This window comes from Sus scrofa, chromosome 1 (assembly GCF_054392235.1).
Source record: "Sus scrofa isolate SSC_HxYL_T2T_F1_AM1 chromosome 1, Sscrofa_HxYL_maternal_Yorkshire_Landrace_v2.0, whole genome shotgun sequence".
Taxonomy (NCBI): domain Eukaryota; kingdom Metazoa; phylum Chordata; class Mammalia; order Artiodactyla; family Suidae; genus Sus; species Sus scrofa.
This window is the reverse complement of record NC_139383.1, coordinates 124904341-124924883: the sequence shown is the minus strand read 5'-3', so window position 1 is coordinate 124924883 and position 20543 is coordinate 124904341. Positions and strand designations below refer to the sequence as shown.

The 20543-nt window shown below is 35.1% G+C and overlaps 1 protein-coding gene across 3 annotated transcripts in view; it reads left to right on the top strand.

The window, feature by feature from the left end:
- TEX9 (testis expressed 9) overlaps positions 1 to 20543 on the top strand; it is an 81165-nt gene that overhangs the window by 7816 nt on the left and 52806 nt on the right. For 2 of the 3 annotated variants that reach the window (XM_013992953.3, NM_001244599.1), the window contains 4 exon segments: positions 4604 to 4667; positions 6179 to 6258; positions 14313 to 14361; positions 15114 to 15196. In XM_013992953.3, coding sequence (XP_013848407.1) covers positions 4604 to 4667; positions 6179 to 6258; positions 14313 to 14361; positions 15114 to 15196 — 276 coding nt within the window. 3 annotated transcript variants of the gene reach the window in all.

Here is a 20543-nt window from a genome sequence, read left to right as displayed (position 1 = left end):
TCTGTTCTATCCCATTCATCTATTTGTCTGTTTTTGTACTGTTTTGACTCCTGTAGCTTTGTAGAATTATGATATACAGATCAATCTAAGAAGAATATATAACAATTGTAAATATATTGCACCCAGCAGAGGAGCACCTAAATAAATAATGTATATAACAATATACATAAAGGACAATAACACAATAACAGTAGGAGACTTTAACACCCCAGTTACATCAGTGGACAGATCGTCCAGACAGAAAATCAATGATGAAACACTGGCTTTACATGACACAGTAGACCAAATGTACTCATTTTTTATATATATTCTATTCAAAACAGAATAAACATGCTTTTCAGTTGCACATGGAACCTTGTCCAGGATCGATCACATGTGAGGCCACAAAGCAAGACTCAGTAAATTTAAGAAAATTGAAATTATATCAAGCATCTTTTCCAACTATGACACTGTGAGACTAGAAATCAACTACATACAGGGATGAAAATGCAAAAAACTCAAACCCATGGAGGCTAAACAATACACTACTAAACAATCAGCGGATCACTGAATAAATCAAAGAAGATATTAAAAAAAAATTTCCTGGGGACGAATGGAAATGAAAACACAGCAAACCAAAATCTCTTGGATGCATCAAAAGCAGTTCTAAAAAGGGAAGTTTATAGCCATATGAGCCTGCCTGAGGAAGCAAGAAAAATCTCAAATGAGCAACCTAATTTATACCTCAAGAAACTAGAAAAAAGAGGAACAAACAAATCCCATAGCTAGTAGAAGGAAAGAAATAAGAGAATTTAGAGAAGAAATAGAGACTTAAAAAAAAAACAGTGTCAGAGATTAGTGAAACTAAGAGCTAGTTTTTTGAAAAGATAAACAAAATTGATAAACCTTTAGCTAGATTCATCAAGAAAAACAGACGGCCCAAATCAGTAAAATCAGAAATGAAAAAGAAGTTACAACTGACACCACCAAAATACAAAGGATCATAAGAGATGACTATAACTAACTATATGCCAATAAAATGGAAAACCTGGAAGAAATGGACAAATTCCTAGAAAGGTCCAATCTACTATGACTGAATCAGGAATAAATAGAAAATATGACCAAGTACTAGTAATGAGATTGAATCAGTAATAAAACAGCTCCCAAACAATAAAAGTCCAGGACCAAATGTCTTCACAGATGAATTCTATCAGACATTTAGAGGAGTTAACACTTATCCTTCTCAAGCTATTCAAAGAATTGCAGAGGAAGGAACACTTCTGAACTCATTGTATAAGGCCAGCATCGCCTTGATACCAAAACCATACAAGGTATTACAGAAAAGACAATTACAGACCAATATCACTGATGAACATAAATGCAAAAATCCTCAACAGAACATTAACAAACCCAAACCATAATACATTAAAAGGATCATACACCATGATCAAGTGAGAATTAACCTGGTATGCAAGAATGGTTCACTGTCTGCAAATCAATCCATGTGATACACCACATTAACAAAAGAGGAAAGAGATCATATGATCATCTCAATAGATGCAAGAAAAATCTTTTGACAAAATTCAACATGCATTTATGATAAAAACTCTCTACCAAGTGGGTAATAGAGGGAACATACTTCAACATAATAAAAGCCATAGATGAGAAGCCCACAGCTAACATCATACTCAGTAGTGAAAATCTAAAAGCTTTTTCTCTAAGATCAGGAACAAGACACAGATGTTCACTCAGTAATTTCGTTCAACATAGTATTGGAAGTCCTAGCCATGGCAATCAGACAACATTAAAAAGATGAAATAAAAGGAATCCAAATTGAAAGGAAAGAGTAAAACTGTTACTGTTTGGTGATGACATGATACTATGCATAGAAAATCCTAATGACACCACCAAAAAGCTAGTACGGCTCATCAATGAATTCAGGAAAGTTGCAGGATACAAAATTAATATATAGAAATCTGTTGCATCTCTATACACTAACAACAGTCTATCAGAAATAGAAATTAAGGAAAGAATGCCATTTATGATTGGATCAGAAAGAATAAAATACCTAGTAATAAACCTTCCTAATGAGGTGAAAGACCTGTACTCAGAAAACTATCGCCTGATGAAAGAAATTCAAGATGACACCAAGAGATGGAAAGGTATACTCTATTCATGGATTAGTAGATTTAACGTTAAAATGACCATACTACCCAAGGCAAGACAAATTCATTGCAATCCATGTGAAAATACCAATGGAATTTTTTACAGAACTAGAGTAAATAGTTTTAAAATTTGTATGAATACACAGAAGACCCTGAAAAACAGTTCTGAGAAAGAACAGAGCTGGACATAGCACGCTCCCCAGCTTCAGACTATGCTCAATGAATCTCTTCAAATTTTGACATTTCCTCCTGTGGGGTTTCCTTCTGCAATGTCTATTAGATAGGCATAAATCTCTTTGTCATATAGCCTGTCTTTAGTGGATGTTAACCTCTCTTTTGCATCTTTATCTTTTTTTTTTCTCTGTACCTCTTTGCTGGTGATTTCCTCTATCTACCTTCTAATTCATTGATTCCCTCTTCAGTACATTCTATTGTTCAGCTTATCTATTGCATTTGGGTTTTTAAATACATTAACTATGTTTTCATTTATGTGATTTCTCTTTGGTTCTTTTCCAAATTCACTGTTTTTTGGGTTTTTTTGTTTGTTTTTTGAATATGTGTTCACAATGGCTGGTTCTTGCTTAATGGTTTCTTTTTTTTTTTTTTAAAGTGCTTTAAGATTCTTTCTTAGATTGTTTTATGATCTCCAGTTCTTACGATGCAAATTTTGTTTCATCTGCTGATTGTCCCCTGTGAGGACTTGTTTCTTAATGCAATTTATTACTTCATGAAATCATCTTTAGCAGGATTTGCTTTCTGAGAGAATTGCATGTGTTATAGATGAGTAAATGTCCCTAATGGTGGTTTTGCATTTAACTTTGTTAGCTTATCAGAGTTTTCACTGGTTCAAAGCCAACTTTCTATATTAAAGTTTTGGCATGGTGTCCCTGTACCATCTGGGTAAGATGAACTTGGACTACAATCCTGTGTGCTCTAATTACTCACAAGAGAATCTTTTCCACACTTGGCTCTAGTTTCATTTCTGTTCACCTAAGGTTATGGGTAGTGTTTTTGTAGTCTGTGGTTCACAGGTGTAGCCCTTCATGACTCTCTCATGTGCATCAATTTCTAGCTGTTAAGCCGTTTTGGCTCCTGTTCCTGTTTACTGCTCTCATTTTGAGTTGCTGCTTTATTTTTAGTACTGGGGTATTTTCCTTGCCCAAGTTTGAGTTTAGCAGTATTGGCTTTGTTACATTTTATCCAGGATTTTCATAGGTTTGCAGCAGAAGAATAATGGCCTTCCTAGTTATCTTTATTGATCAGAACCTCTAATGGTTTTACTAGGGAAATGTGAAAAATCAGGTAAAGGCATTTTGAATACAACTTTTAAGACGTTATTAGATATTTTTCTTTTGATTAACTCATCCTAAGATTTAAAAATAATTCTTAAAACATCAGACTGTTGTAAGAGATAAGATACTGCTTTTTTTTTCCCCCTTGGGAGTGGGGGTCATCACTGGCTTTTGTGTTACTTCTGAATCACATACCTTAAACAAATAAACAGTAAAATATTTCATGTTAAAAATTGCTTTATTTTCTTCATAAAACTTCTAAAGAGCCTAGAAATGTGACCTGTGAATAGAATTTGAAAGTTACATGTTTTTGAGGATATTTACTGGAATGTTAACCTTTAAAACTGAGATGGGGACTTGAACTAACAAGAGAAACAGTTTAGTAATAATGTTAAATTCAACTCATTAAAATGCTTTATAGCCATTTAAAGCACTGATTATAAAGATTATATATAGAGATAAACATATTTCATCTATATTATTATGGGATGACAGTACAAAATTGCATATGTGCTACAGATGAAAATTAGAAGGGAATATTAAAAATGATTGGATGAGCAATTTTTTTCCTTTAAAAAGTTACCTTCAATGTCATTGCTATTCTTGTAGTCTTAATTGGGCCGTATAGTATTCCAATTCTTTGCTAGATTGCAGATAGATTGGAAAAAAAGGAGTCACAGGTGGAGGTAAAAATAATCACCTCTATTTCTGGTGAAACTGATACCGAAGTATGTAGCTGAAGTGTGAGCCACCTCAGGTCTGCTCACTAAACCCCAGATTTACCTTCCCAGTCACCTGACACCTCAGTTGAAAGCAGGCCTCTGCCCCACTCCTGTTCCCGTGGTCCCCACTGGAGTTGATCTCAAGAAGATGGAGAGTGGAAGTGAGTTGATGCCATCCACTTTATTCTTCCCAAATAAATCATTCCAACAGAACTAAGGGACAGAGAGAGCTAGGAGTTGCACCATTTGAATTTCCACCACAAAGAAGAAAGAATTGGGGATTTGGAGATAAGTTTTCTAATAGTTATGTTAATTTTAAAATTAAAATGTTATGTGTGTGTTTTGGTGTTTGTTGATAAAAGTGTAGTTATTGAAATTTAATTGCTTTTATTTTGTATTACAGTCTTCAGTATGTCCAAATTATTAAATTATTTTTTGCTTTTAGGCGTTTAAATGCAGAATTAGAGGCAAAAACTGCTGATCTGGTTCGACAAGCTGAGGAAGTAATAGTAAGTAACTGTGAAGTTATTAATAATTCCATGTAAGTGCTAGTTTTTAACTTTTTAATTTAATGTACAACATACATACAGAAAAGTGCCCATAAATTTTCAGATCAATGAATTATTATACATTGAACACCTATATATGCATTGGTATGTGTTTATACGCATGTATATGGTTTTGATAAGCACACATTTTCTATAAGGTACTAAAAAAGTGTTTTCCACTTAGATATTCCGATCATCTAATTGATAGGAGCATTAATATTTAATAATCTTTCCCGCTATTTTAAGATTAATAATTTGAGAGTAGCTACATAGAATTAACACTGGTATTTCAGTAAGGATGGAAACAAGTGGACAGAAGTTGAATAAAGGGTAACAGTTACCACTAATACTCAGATGGTAACCTGTTCCTTAAACTATGCAGTTGGATGGAACTCAGATTCTTAGGGCTAGACCATAATCAGACTTATAGTCAGGAAGAAAGTAGTGAGGTTGTATCACTGGGCAATGTAAGCATATTTTGCCCCATTCTGGCTACCAAGTTGGTTATTTCTACTTTAAGCATCCCTCCTTATGCATCAACATTCCCATTATTAATTGATAGTAGTAGTCCTTAGAAGAAGAAAGTAGCTGTTTTCAAACTTTTTTCAGTTTTAATTCTCATTTAATTATAATTCTCTTTCATTTATATCCCATCCCACCCACTTTGGAGTTTATGGGGGCAGGGAAGAATCAGCAATGTTTTATTTTAATACCTTACACAGATCCATCATTATTTGCTGGTTTAGGAATAAGAAACGTATAAAATTTCAGGTAATGTATTTAGATAATGGTTACAGTTTTGCTAGTTGCATTTGTAATTAAATATTTTACTGAAAAATAAATATTTTTTTTACATCTTTTAGTTTTTGTCAGTTTCTAAAGAGCAGGAAAGTATTTGAACAAAGAAATCCAGAATTATAGTAGAAAAAAATTATTATGTATTCTGCTCAGAGTCCTCTAATGGACTTAACTTTTTGCCACAATGAATTTTTGTTTTCTTACTTTCAAATTGATATATCTTCCCCCAAAGCTGCTACTCTTGGTGCTTCATTTGTAGCACTTTCATTTCTATGTGGTCTTCTTAACATGGAAATTTTTCTAATATCAGACAAGTTTTTTACCCATTAAATTTATTTATATATTAATTTCTTGTGAGCCTTATTTGCTTTGCATGTTACAAGAGACGGAAGCTCTAATGTAGTTGGGAAGCAGGAGTCAGCTAGAATCATATAAAGGTATTAACATTCTTAAAATTTTCCCTTATTATTGACTCTCTTAACTAAGAATGAATGAAGGGTGAAACTACATTGTTAGAGACCTTATTTTTATACCAAAAACTTTTATAATTCTCTGCCTTGATTTTATAGAAATTGTGGACAATTCTGAAATAATTAATTATCAGAAAGGTAATTGAATATATCCTAGTTTTGTGGGGGTTTTCCTATATGACTTACCTTTACTCATTTAACTAGAGAGATCAGCAAGAAGTACGATCTAGGTCTTTTCCAACACAAATCAAATCATATGAAGAGGAAGATGATAACAGCTTAAGGTAAGTGACTTAAATTCTCAGATACATTAAATTTTTTCTTACTGGGTAAATGCTTTAAGATTGTTTCCTGTTTCTTTAAGGTATAATTGACATGCAATGTTATACTAGTTTTAGGTGTACAACATAATGATTTAATATTTGTATATATTGTGAAGTGTTCACTACAGTAAGTCTAGTTAATATCTGTACATAGTTACAGGATCTTTTTTCTTTGTGATGAGAACTTTTAAGATCTACTCCTTTAGGAGTTCCTGTTGTGGCGCAGTGGTTAACGAATCCGACTAGGAACCATGAGGTTGCGGGTTCGGTCCCTGCCCTTGCTCAGTGGGTTAACTATCCGGCGTTGCCGTGAGATGTGGTGTAGCTTGCAGACGCGGCTCGGATCCCGCGTTGCTGTGGCTCTGGCGTAGGCCAGTGGCTACAGCTCCGATTTGACCCCTAGCCTGGGAACCTCCATATACCGCGGGAGCGGCCCAAGAAATAGCAACAACAACAACAAAGACAAAAAAAAAAAAAAGATCTACTCCTTTAGAAGCTTTCAAATATGCAGTATAGTATGATTTAGTTGTCTTGTCATACATTACATCCTCATGACTTATTTGTTTTATAATTAGAAATTTGTACCCTTTAGCTCCCGTCTCCCATTTCCTCACTCCCACCAACCAGCCTCTGGCAACCACTCATCTGTTCTCTCTCTACAAACTTGGTGTTTGTTCTTATTTAGATTCTACATATAAGTGAGGTCACATGATATTTGTCCTTCTCTGACTTATTTCACTTAGCATAATGCCCTTGAGGTCTATCTACTTGTCACAATGGCAAGATTTCATTCTTTTTATGGCTGAATAATATTCAGGTAAATATAGCATGTCTTCTTTACCTGTTTTATCTGTTGATGAACATTTAGTTTGTTGCCATGTCTAGGCTATTATAAATAATGTTGCAGTGAACATTGGGGGTGCAGGTATATGACAAATTAGTGTTTTCATTTTCTTTGGATAAATATCCAGAGGTGGATTTTTATTTATTTACAGATTGCTGGATCATATGATAGTTGTATTTTTAATTTTTGAGGAATCTCCATAATGTTTTCCATATTGGGTGTACCAAATTATATTGCCTCCACCAGTGTACAGTGCTCTCTTTTCTCCACAACTTTGCCAGCATTTGCTATCTCTTGTCCTTTTGATAAAAGCCACTTTTACAGGTGTGAGGTGACATCTCATTGTGGTTTTGATTCACATTTCACTGATTATTACTGATATTGAACATCTTTCATGTGTTTGTTGACCGTCTCTATGTCTTCTTTGGAGAAGTGTCTATTCACATCTTTTGCCAGTGTTTATTTACTGATTTATATATTATTTATTTATTTATTTATTGCTTTTTTTGGCCACACCCACAGCATATGAAGTTCCCAGGACAGGGGTCTTAATAGGCGCTACAGCTGCCAGCCTATGCCAGAGTCACAGCAATGCAGGATCTGAGCCACATCTGCAACCTATACCACAGCTCACGGCAAGGCCGGATCCTTAACCCACTGAGCGAGGCCAGGGATGGAACCTGTAACCTCATGGTTCCTAGTTGGATTCATTTCCCCTGCACCACAACAGGAGCTCCTTCTATTGCCCATTTTTAAATCAGATTGTTTGTGGGGTTTTTTTAGTTTTCTGAGGTTTTTTTTTTTTTTTTAAATTGTTACAGTTGATTTACAGTGTTCTGTCAATTTCTGCTATACAGCAAAGTGACCCAGTTACATATACACATACATTCTTTTTCTAACATTATCTTCTATCATGTTCCAGCACAAGTGACTAGATACAGTTCCCTGTACTATACAGCAGGACTTCATTGCCTACCCCCTCCAAATGCTATAGTTTGCATCTACCAACCCCAAACTCTCATCCATCCCTCTCCCCCTCCCCCTTGGCAACCACAAATCTGTACTCCATGTCTATGAGTTTTTTTCTGTAGATAGGTTCATTTGTACCATATATTAGATTCCAGATATAAGTGATATTATGGTATTTGTCTTTCTCTTTTTGAATTACTTCACTAGTATGAGAGTCTCTTGCTCCATCGATGTTGCTGCAAATGGTGTTATTTTGTTCTTTTTATGACTGAATAGTGTTCCATTGTGTATATATCACATCTATATATCCATTCATCTGTCAATGGACATTTAGGTTGTTTCCAGGTCTTGGCTATTGCGAATAGTGCTGAAGTTAAACCATCACCTTTTGTAATTTGGAAAGTCTAAGAGATGTCTCATGAACTAAGGGAAGAGATTGGAAAACAGATTATTAGTATGTGCTGTTACTACTAGCTGTATTTGCACTGTATTGTAAGAAAAAGACAAGTTCGGAAAATACTTGGCTGTTTTGCAAGCAGAAATGAAAGGGAATATGGAAATTCTAGGAATTAGATGCCTTGTAATATTGAAAAAGTCACCTGCTTCTAATTTTGATGAGGTCTGATTTATCTATTTTTTTTCTTTGTTACCTGTAGTTTTAGAGTCATATCTAATAATCCATTGCTAAATCCAAGGTCATTTAGATCTATCTCTGTTTTCTTCTAGAGAATTTTATGGTTTTAGCTCTTACAATTAAGTCTCTGATTCATTTTGAGGGCTTTTTTATAGTATGAGATAAGCATCAACCTTCATTCTTTGGCATGTGGATGTTCATTTGTTTCAGCACCATTTATTTGGAAGACTATTCTTTCTTCCATTGAATGGTCTTGGCACCCTTGACAAAAGTAACCTGGTTAGGTGTTCCCACTGTGGCACAATGTGTTAAGGATCTGGCAGCTGTGGCTTAGATTCAGTCCTTAGCCCAGCATCCATATGCTGTGGATACAGCCAAAAAAGAAAAAAAAAATCACCTGACCAGAGACATATCACATGGTTTTATTTTGAGACTCTTAGTTCTATTCCATTTATCTGTATATAAGCTTTTAAGCCAGTACTACACTGTCTTGATTACCTTTGCTTTGTAGAGTTAGCTGTTCTTAGACTTCAAAAATTATGAGATAAAATTGTTAAAAGTTTGAAAAACAAAAACCTATTTAAGCTCATCCTTGAGGCAAAATTCAGACTAAAGATGTGGTCTTCACAACCATTGATAAAACTTGCCAATGGATTAAGGTTTTTCAGGGCAAGGATCATATTAAATGGCTCCTAGTGAAGCTATCAAGTTGGATGAAGGAGCTCAGGGCAAAGATCTAACCAAAGGTAGTAGTCTCCTCATAGAACCCTGACAACCTCGAAATAACCCATTTTTAAGTTGTTTGCGGGGAGTAGAAGAGGGAGGAAGGGAGAGGGGTTTCAGGGTAAGGAAATAATCTTAGAAAGAACTGTGAGTGTGGTATTGGCATAGGGAACTGACTGGAATCAAATAGATAATCAGTAGGTTTTGAGAGCTGCTAGAGGTATCTACTGAGATACCTATTCAATAGGTATCAGTGAAGAAACTATAAGAGTGGTGGACTAAAACTGTTTGTGATTTTTTAAATCTTAAGATAGCTATGAGCCTTCCCAGACTTCTAAGATGGAAAAAGCAGGTTGAGAGCGTTTCACAGCCCTAAGAGAGTCTAATACTTTAGAAACCTTAGAAACAAAAAATAAATGTTACTTAAGTGGCAGTATATTTGGCTCATACTTGAAATATTGGGACATTTTTCTTTTACTCAGAAATAATTATTGCATATGATCCAGCAGTTCCCCTCCAGATATATATATATATATATTCCCCCCAAATGAAGACATATGTCCAAGCAAAAACCTGCATGCAGGTTTTTAAGCAGTGTTATTCATAACTGCCCCAAACTGGAAACAACTCAGACATCCATCAAATGGTGAATAGATAAATTATGGTATATCCATGCAGTTGAATACTACTTGGCAATTAAAAGCAGTGAGCTACTGATACAGCAATAGCATGGATGCTGAGTGAAAGAAGCCAGACTAAAAAATGAATTTACTGTATAATTTAGAAAAGGTAAAACTATAAGGACAGAAACTGGATTAGTGATGGTTTTGTGGGACTTGACTATGGAATTAACTGCAAAGGGGTACAAGGGAACTTTTTGAAATGATAGAAATATTCTCTACCTTGGTTGTTCTGGTTATATGACAATGTAAGTTTGTTAAAGTTTGTAGAAATGTACATCTAAAAAGAGTTTGTTTTACTGTATGTGAATTATTTCTTAGTAAACCTAAAGAAAGTACTTTTTGAGCACCATTAGTGCCTGGTCCAAATAAATTTGAACTCATTATTGTACTGGTGGTATAATGGTGAGTAAACGGAGCAGGTCTTGCTTCCAAGGAGTTAATGCTTAGTGTGTTGCTTTTAAATATATTTTTGATATTAAAAAAATTCCATAATAATATTTTTATATCTTTTAATATACAAATATGTATATGTACATATAACATAAAACTACTTTTCATTGTTATATGGAATACTTTCTGATATTCATATGGAAAGTGATGTTGAACAGTTATCAAAATGCCAAAATTTGGATTACAAATAAGAATTAGGCACAGCTTTTATCTAGTAAACAAAAAGATTGAAATGATAGTAACAACTGCTAATCCCTGGCTTCTGTTGAAGTAAGTGATAGACTGATTTTACAGACTTGAAAGTAAATCTGTTGGTTGTCTTTTCCTAAATGTTCCATAAATGCAAAGTGTTGGTGACACTTCTGTTTACCTAGATCAGGTGCCCCTTTTTTTTTAAATTCTACTATTTGAACAAATGGCTTTTACCTTGTGAAATATGGCACATGACTATAGGGAATTGCTAAAGATGAGAAGTAATACTGTAAAGAAACAATATTTCAGCTTGGAACAATGACAATTGACCTAAATGATTACAGTCAGGCAGTCTTACTGTAATAGGTCTTCAACATCAAGGGTTACTCTGCCTGCAGAAATATGGTAGGGAAACCATTCTTTTTTTTGGGAAGGGAGTATTCTTTAGTTTCCTGATGGTATAACATACCTGTCCTCCAGCTTTGTTTTTCCTGGAAGCAAGGCTAAATTATTTTAATCATATTACACACAGACTTTCATGGAGAAGTTTAACAACAACAACAAAAAATCTGAATACTGTGTTTTAGTTCATTTTTCAGGGAAATACAGTAACAAAGTAATAGGACTCTGCTAAACCTGAGGGAGACAGATAAATGTTAAATGTCTTTTGGTTGATTTGGATGTGTATATGGTTGGGGTGAGAGACAGAAGATGTAGAAAATGTAAGGAAATGGCAAATAGTAATTTAAAACGAGGGTAATTAAAGAGGACACTTTAAATTTGTATAAACTTCAGAAACATTTTCATGTCACATGTGAGAATGATTCCTTAGTCTCTAATTTTAAGATATTTTGAAAGCCCTTCTTTCTTCCTTCCCAGAGTGGTTTCTAGTTTTTTTTTTTTAATTGAATTATTGTTGATTTACAATGTTGTGTTAACTTCTGCTGTACAGCAGAGTAGTTCAGTTTTACATACGCATATTTTCATTCCCATTTAGGTTATCACAGTATATTGAGTAGATGTCCCTATGCAATACAGCAGGTCCCTGTTGACCATCCATTCTGTATATCATAGGGTACATATGCCATCCCAGGCTCCCAGTCCTTCCCTCCTCCTGACCTTTATTCTTTGGTAACCATAGATTTGTTTTTGAAGTCTGAGTCTGTTTCTATTTCTTAAATAAGTTTATTTGTATCATTTTTTTAAATGCCACATATAAGTGGTATCACATGATACTTGTCTTTGTCTGACTTACTTCACTTAGTATGATCATCTCTAGGTCCACCCATGTTGCTGCACATGACATTATTTCATTCTTTTTTATGGCTGAGTAATATTTCATTGTGTATATGTACCACATCCTCTTTAGCCATTCCTCTGTCCATGGACATTTAAGTTGCTTCCATGTCTTGTCTATTGTAAATAGTGCTGCAGTTGGGATGCATGCATCTTTTTGAATTATGGTTTTTCTCTGGATGGATGCCCAGGAATGGGATTGCTGGATCATATGGTAGTATGATAGTTCTATTTTTAGTTTTTTAAGGATCCTCCATACTGTTTTCCATGGCAGTTGTACCAATTTACATTACCACCAACAGTGTAGGAGGGTTCCCTTTTCTCTGTACCCTCTCCAATATAATTTATTGTTTGTAGACTATTTGATGGTAGCCATTCTGAGGTGATACCTCATTGTAATTTTGATGCATTTCTCTAGTATTTAGCAATGTTGAGCATCTTTTCATGTGCTTTTTAGCTGTATATCATCTTTGGAGAAGTGTGTGTTTAGACCTGACTGTTTTTTTGATTGGGTTGTTTGTTTTTTGATATAATGCTTCATGAGATGTTTGCGTATTTTGGAAATTAATCCATTGTCAGTTGCTTCTTTTGCAAGTATTTTCTCCCATTGTGTGGGTTGTCTTTTCATTTTGTTTATGGTTTCCTTTGCTGTGTGAAAGCTTTTAAAATTAAGTCCCACTTGTTTATTTTTGTTTTTATTTTCAGTACTCTAAGAAGTGGATCCAAAAAGATATTCCTGTGATTTATGTCAAAGAATATTCTGCCTGTGTTTTCCTCTAAGAGTTTTATAGTATCCTGCCTTAACATTTAGGTCTTTAATCCATTGTGAGTTTATTTTTGTTTATCGTGTTAGTTCTAATTTCATTCTTTTGCATGTAGCTGCCCAGTTTTCCCAGTACCACTTATGAAGACTTTAAGAGGCCCTATTTAATAACATCTGTATTAACTACATGTTTGTGTTTAATATTGAAAAAAATCCTATATATCTTATTAGGTGGCAGTAGGTAGCATCTGATGGAAAGTAACTTTGTTTTTAAGTCATCTACTTTGTTTAGGAGTTCTCAGGGCATAGCAGCGATAGATACTGAGGTGGTAGGTTTTTAGAAATATCAGTACAAGTGTTGGAGATGACCTACAAAATTGATCAAGGATAAGTGGCTTTTTCCTGTAAAGACCAAGACTAAATATTTTTGGATTTTTTGGCTCTCCATTCTTTGTTGCAGCTGAAACTTGGCTGTTGTGAAAGCAGCTATGGACAATGTGTAAATAAATGAATATGGGTGACTGAACCTGTGGGCCATAGTTTGCAGACCTCAATAAGCATTCTTTATTTTAAACTACAAACTTATTTATTTATTTATTGCTTGCTTGCTTGCTTTTTTTAGGTCCACACCTGTGGCATGTGGAGGTTCCCAGCCTAGGGGTTGAATCAGAGTTGCAGCTGCCAGCCTACACCACAACAATGCAGGATCTCAGCCATGTCTGCGACCTACATCACAGCTCATGCTAATGCTTGATCCTTAACCCTCCTTAACCCACTAAGTGAGGCCAGGGATTGAACTTGCATCTTCATGGATCCCAGTCAGGTTCCTTAAGCACTGAGCCAAGAAGGGAACTCCTGTTTTAAACTACAAACATATTTAGAAAACCTTGTGCATAAAAATTAATTGTATTTTAGATATATTTATTTATACGTTAAAAATATTTATTTAGTGTCAATTTAAGAGCTTATGTGCCAGGCACTATGCCAAATAGTAGGCATGGAGCAGTGAACAAAGCAGGCATGATTACTACCATCAAGGAGTTAATAATGTAATGGGTAAGTGGACACTGACCAAGTATTTAAATGCATAAGACAAAGAATAACATTGAGTGGCCTTACAATAAAAAGTCCTGTGGTGAATAGTTTTATAAGATAGATAATCCTTTGTGTAGCCAATAATTACTCTCTATGATTTCCATTCATTAAAATTTGTGCTACATTTTCCTACAAAAATATTGGCACATTAGTATAGCATCTCAAAGGTAAATTATTTAAGCAAAACACTTTTCATGTGTGTGACACTCATTCAAAATAAATTAACTTGTCTATTATTAGAATGACAGCAAAGTCTACTTGATAGTTATATATATTTCCTTTCAAGTATAATTGCTCTTGAATTTTATTGTGTCAGTTTAGTATCATCTATTATTAATATATGATGTTTATTTTTTTTATCTGTAGAGGTCCATTATCATCTGAAGGGACAGTTCATTTACATTTAGAAACTAAGGTATGAAATCAAACTTTTTGGGAATATAATTACATTCTGTAGAATTAAGTTTGTTTTTTAGACTTTTCTTAGACAAAATAGAGAAGGGGTATGACTCTATAGCATATAAGCCTTGATATTCAGAAAAGAGGCCGTTATGAAATGGTGCTCATAAAATAAATTGAATCCCTTTTTTGCCTCATAATTTCACTGAACATTGGAAGTACATTGGAGAAACTCTAAGTGAAATTAGTCTATTAGCTATTTCTAGTTTTTCTCTAAAGCTTAACTTTGCTAGATAGAAGATCTGAAAGAAAAAAGTACTCATATAAAAGAAGGTGATTTGGAAGGGATATACTTTCATTTTAATGTTTACATTGTAGAAATCACCCCTCCACGTGCTGGGCATACTGGGATGTACAAGTTCCCCACCTGTGGGGATCTACACCTAGGGAACAGTGTATGTGGAAGCCCGTCTGAAGGACAATCAGTGAGGAAAATTAAATTCTGTGATCAGAACATACAGTTTAACTAGCTAGCTGAATATCCTTGAACTTTGGGACTCATTTTCTTATCTTTGTAGTTCTTGATCCCAGTGATAACTAGGTCTTTTCTAGCTGTACAGTTCTGGGGATTCCTTAAAATACAATTTGATTAATTCTGTGAAAATTGGAATTCTTCTATGGCAATTCCTTGTATTTAAAAAATTGCCTTCCTTGGCAAGTGATTAGAATCTAATTAATTAATCAATAGTTTTAATCCTTTTCATGTAGCCAAATAACAAAAATGTTGATCCACTAAACAAAGTTCAAAACAAACTGCACTCCGCAAGTAAAGGAAGAAAAACAAATTTAAGGTATAGTACAGTTTTTACAATATTACTTTCTATTATAAGTTTTGTAATTTACAGTATCATTCTTTCTTTCTTTTTTCTTTTTTCTTTTTTTTGCCATGCCTGTTACAGGTGGAAATTCACAGGCCAGGGACCAAACCTGTGCCACAGGAGTGACCTAAGCTTCGTCAGTGAAAATGCCAGATCCGTAACCTGCTATGCCACAAGAAAACTCCTCATTGTTCTTAATTATTAAATACTTTCTGTTTCTGTAGATTGTTTTATACCCAAAATATACAAAACATACACGGTATCCATCTTCTCTACGTTTAATAATTTAAAGCATTTTCTAATCAGAAATTTCTTGTAGCAATTAATGAACATTAATACATTTTGTATTCTCTTAAGAAAAATTGTCACATTTCAAATTTTTAAAATGTAATTTTTAGGTAGATATTTTTTAAGAACTAAGACTAAAACCTAGATGTCTTTCTCTGCCTATTTCTCTCAAATTGACTAGTCTTATACTTTTTGAACACTGTGTATTCTGTTCATTGAGATACAGCATGATTTCAGCATGCTCTCAATAAAACTAAAATGTAGTTATAATTTACATTCTATTGTTTTTGGTGAGAAAAAAGTTTTTTTTAGTATTTTAAGCATGAAAAGGAGATCCAAGAGGTTTTTTGAAGGTAGTATTCCTTCTAGAAGAGGAGGGTTATACCTTCAGTGGATTGTACCAACCAGCTTCTAGTTCACAGTAAATTATTATATGTCTGTTACTTATCCACACTGATAATTGCATTATAGTTCCAGAAAAAAAATTGTTAATTCTTGTGTCTTTTAGTTGGCTAAATCAAGTTTTTGTTTTTTTAATAAAAGACTCAAAATAGAGTGAAAGGATAAGGAAGAAAAAATCTTAAATACATTGATAGAAGAAAAGAGAATATATGCTACATACATATGTACATGCATACATACCTGGAAAGGGTTGTCTTGTTTTTAGACTTCAAGTTTACTTTTTACACTTTTTTCTTGTTGGTTTCCAGTCGTATAGCGTTGCGGTTGGAAAAGATGCTTGGTATGATTTCAATTTTCTTAAACGTTACTGAGGTTTGATTTGTAGCCCAGGATGTGATAAGTCACAGAGAATGTTCCGTGTGCGCTTGAGAAGAATGTGTATTCTGTTGCTTTTGGATGGAATGTCCTATAAATATCTATTAAGTCCATCTGGTCTAATGCTTCATTCAGGGCCTGTGTTTCCTTATTGATTTTCTGTCTGGATGATCTGTCCGTTGCTATAAGTAGGGTGTTAAAGTCCCCCACTATTACTGTGTTATTGTCAATTTCTCCTTTTAAGGTTGTTAGCAGTTGCCTTATATACTGTGGTGATCCTATGTGGGGTACATAAATATTTAAAATTGTTGTATCTTCTTCTGGGATTGATCCTTTGATCATTCTGTAGTGACCTTCCTTGTCTCTTAAAATATTCTTCATTTTAAGGTCTATTTTGTCTAATATGCTACTCCAGCTTTCTTTTGACTCCCATCTGCATGGAATATTGTCTTCCATCCTCTCACTTTCAATTTTTTTTTTTTTATTATTTTCCCACTGTACAGCAAGGGGGTCAGGTCATCCTTAGATGTATACATTGCAGTTACAGTTTTTTCCCCCACCCTTTCTTCTGTTGCGACATGAGTATCTAGACATAGTTCTCAATGCTATTCAGCAGGATCTCCTTATAAATCTATTCAAGGTAAGTATGTGCCCCTAGAAGTGAAGTGAGTCTCTTGAAGACAACATATATATGGGTCTTGTTTTTGTATCCATTCAGCGAGCATATGTCTTTTGGTTGGGACATTTAGTCCACTGACATTTAAGGTAATTATGGGATATGTGTGTTTTTATCACCATTTTATTAACTGTTTGGAATTTGTTTTTGTTGCTCTTTTTTCTTCCCTTCTTCTCTTATTCTCTCCTCTTGGGGTTTGAGGACTATCTTTAGGGTTGTATTTGAGTTGATTTTTTTTCTTATCTGTTTGTGTATCAATTGTAGATTTTTGGTTTGTAGTTACCCTGAAGTTTTGATATAGAAGTGTGTGGGGGGCGGTGTATTTATATATATATATATATATATATGAGATTGTTTTAAGTGTTGGTCTCTTAATTGGAAGTGCATCTCCTCCTGCATTTGCACCCTCCTCTTCTCAGGATTTCTGATTTCGGTAGCATAATTGTGCATGGATGATTTCGTATCCTTACTGTATATATACCTTTACTGGTGAACCTTGTCATTTGTGGTGGTTTTGTTTCTGGTTGTGTCCTTTTTTTTCTGCCTAGAGAAGTTCCTTTAGTATTTGTTGTAAAGCGGGTTTAGTGGTGCTCAATTCTCTTAGCTTTTGCTTATCTGTAAAGCTTTTGATTTCTCCTTCAAATCTGAATGAGAGCCTTGCTGGGTAAAGTAATCCTGGTTGGAGGTTTTTTCCTTTCATCCTATTAAGTATATCCTGCCACTCCCTTCTGACCTGCAGAGTTTCTGCTGAAAAATCTGCTGCTAACCTTCTCTGGGTTTCTTTGTATGTATGTTATTTGTTTCTTTTCCCTAGCTGCTTTCAAGATTTTGTCTTTGTCTTTAATTTTGGTCATTTGGATTACTATGTGTCTCGGGGTGTTCCTCCTTGGATTTATTTTATGGTACTCGTTGTGCTTCCTGGATTTGAGTGAGTGGTTCCTTTCCCATGTTAGGGAAGTTTTCGGCTATTATCTCTTCGAATATTTTTTTCTGTCCCTTTCTGTCTCTCTTCTCCTCTGGCACCACTATAATATGGATGTTGGTGCGTTTAACATTGTCCCAGAGTTCTCTGAGACTCTCTTCATTTGTTTTCAATTTTTTTTCTCTTTTCTGTTCTGCATCCATGATTTCCACTAATCTGTCCTCCACCTCACTTACTCTAGTTCTTCTGTCTCCTGTATTCTGCTGTTGGCTGCTTCTAATGAATTTTTTATTTCAGTTATTGTATTTTGCATCTCTTCCTGCTTAAGTTTTATATCTTGTATCTCTTTGCTCAGTGTTTCCTGTAAGTTATCCATCTTTGCCTCCAGTTTATTTCCAATGTCTTGCATCATCTTCAGCATCAACAGTCTAAAGTCTTTTTTTCTTGAGGCTGAGAATCTCCTGATCACTTAGCTGTTTTACTGGGGTTTTTTCTTTCTCCCTCATCTGAGTTATAGTTCTCTGTCTTTTCATGTTTATAAGTTTTTGGCGTGTTGACCGTTTTTCAAATAATAGAGTTGTAGTCTCTCTTACTTCTGCCATTTGCCCCCCTTGTGGGTGAGGTTGGTACAGGGACTTGGTGTAGGCTTCCTACGGGAGGGAGTGATGCCTGCCCACTGGTATGTAGAGCTGATTCTTACCCCTCTGGTGGGTGGGCTTTGTCTCTGGGTGAGATTTGAGGTGGCTGTGTGCCTGGGGAATCTTTAGGTAGCCTGTTTACTAATGGGTGGGGCTCTGGCCCCACCTGGATTGTTGTTTGGCCTGGGGCTTCTTAGCACTTATGGATGGGGCCAGATTTTCCCAAAGTGGCCACCTCCAGAGAATGGCATGCTGGCTGCTGAATATTTCCAAGAGCTTTACTTCCAGTGTCCTTCCTTCACAAATAGCCACATTCACCCATTTTTCCAGGAGGTCCTCCAAGAACTGCAGTCAGGTTTGACCCAGATTCCTATGGAGACTTTGCTTTGCCCTGGGACCCGGTGCACATGAAAGTCTGTGTGCACCTTTTAAGAATGGGGTCTCCATTTCCCCCAGTCCTGGGGAGTTCCTGCACACAAGCCCCACTGGCCTTCAATGCCAGATGCTCTGGGGACTCTTTCTCCCAATGCCAGATTCCCACACGTGGGGGTTTGATGTTGGGCTTTGAACTCTCACTCCTGTAGGTGAGTCTCTATGATACTTTCCAGTCTGTGGGGCTTCCCACCTGGGAGGTATGGGGTTGCTTATATCACGTAATCGCCCCTCCTACCTCTTGATGTGACCTCCTCTTTGTCTTCTGGGGTAGGATATCTTTTTGAAAGTTTCTGGTCCATTTGGTTGAAGATTGCTCAGTATTTGGTTGTAAATTTTGTTGTTTTTAGGAGAGAAGTTGAGCTCCAGTCCTACTCTTCTGCCATCTTAATCCCATATCCGCAAGTCCATATTTTTTTAAATAAAAGGTGCTTTTTCCAAAAGAATTTTAAAACCTTTGCTTATTTGTTAAAATTAAGTTTAGCTTTAAAGTTAAAGGAAAGGCTTTCAGAACCAAACTTAATGGGTTAGGTCTGGCCCATTCCTCAATGCCTTTAGAAGTGACTTTTATTTTTAATTTCTCTCCTTCATTAAAAAAAAATTCAAACTTTTGGTAGACTTTGATTTTTGCTTAGAATGTGTTGCTTTAGGTAGAAATAAAATACAGTTTGAGCTAAGAAATGTTTGCTTTATAATTCTTTCTCCAGAAGTATTATTTTTTGGTTTTTGCAGATTCTAGCTAGTGTGATTTCTGATTGTACAGTTCTTCTCCAGCAGCATGTAAAATTAAAAGCCAAAGTCTGGATATGACCTAGAGGGCAAAGTTCCGTACTCTTAGTTTTGATACTCACTTGTTTGCAGGTGTGTTAACCTAAAACAAATTATCCAGCAAAAAATGGGTTTATTTGGGATCAGCAGAGAATTGTACTTTAGGGTCTGCAACCATGACAGGCCCCGTGCAAGACCCCAACAGCAAGGCAAGAACTCTTTATATGGAGAAACGGAAGTTGGGAGGGCTAGAGTAAACAAAGACTCTTCATTACCTGAGTGTTTGCCAGGAAGGAAGAGTCTTCCTTCATACTTTTGGGCTCTGCTATTGTTACAGTATGTGAGAGCTCCCCCTTCTGTTCTCCTGTCTGTTTTTTTTTTTTTTTTTCTCATGATTTTTATTTTTTCAACTGTAGTTGGTTTACAGTGTTCTGTCAATTTTCAACAGTATAGCAAAGTGACCCAGTCACACATACATATATACCTTCTTCTTCTCACATTATCCTCCATGATGTTTCATCACAAGTGACTAGATGTAGTTCCCTGTGCTTTCCTGTTTTATTGAGGTTTCTGTTTATTATTTTTTATACTTCTCTAGCCTTCTCTAGCTCTGTGGTTGTATATTTCATAAGTTTGAAAGTCTATTAAGTCTCATGAAATACTGTCCTTGAAAGTATCATTTGTAGATTTTATCATAAATTAAAAATTTACGTTAATTTTGATGTGCTTTGTTATTTGGATGAAGTCGTATTTGGGAAGCATATCTCTTTTTTATATTATATGTAATATGAAATGACATATATTTTTTTGTTTTGTTTT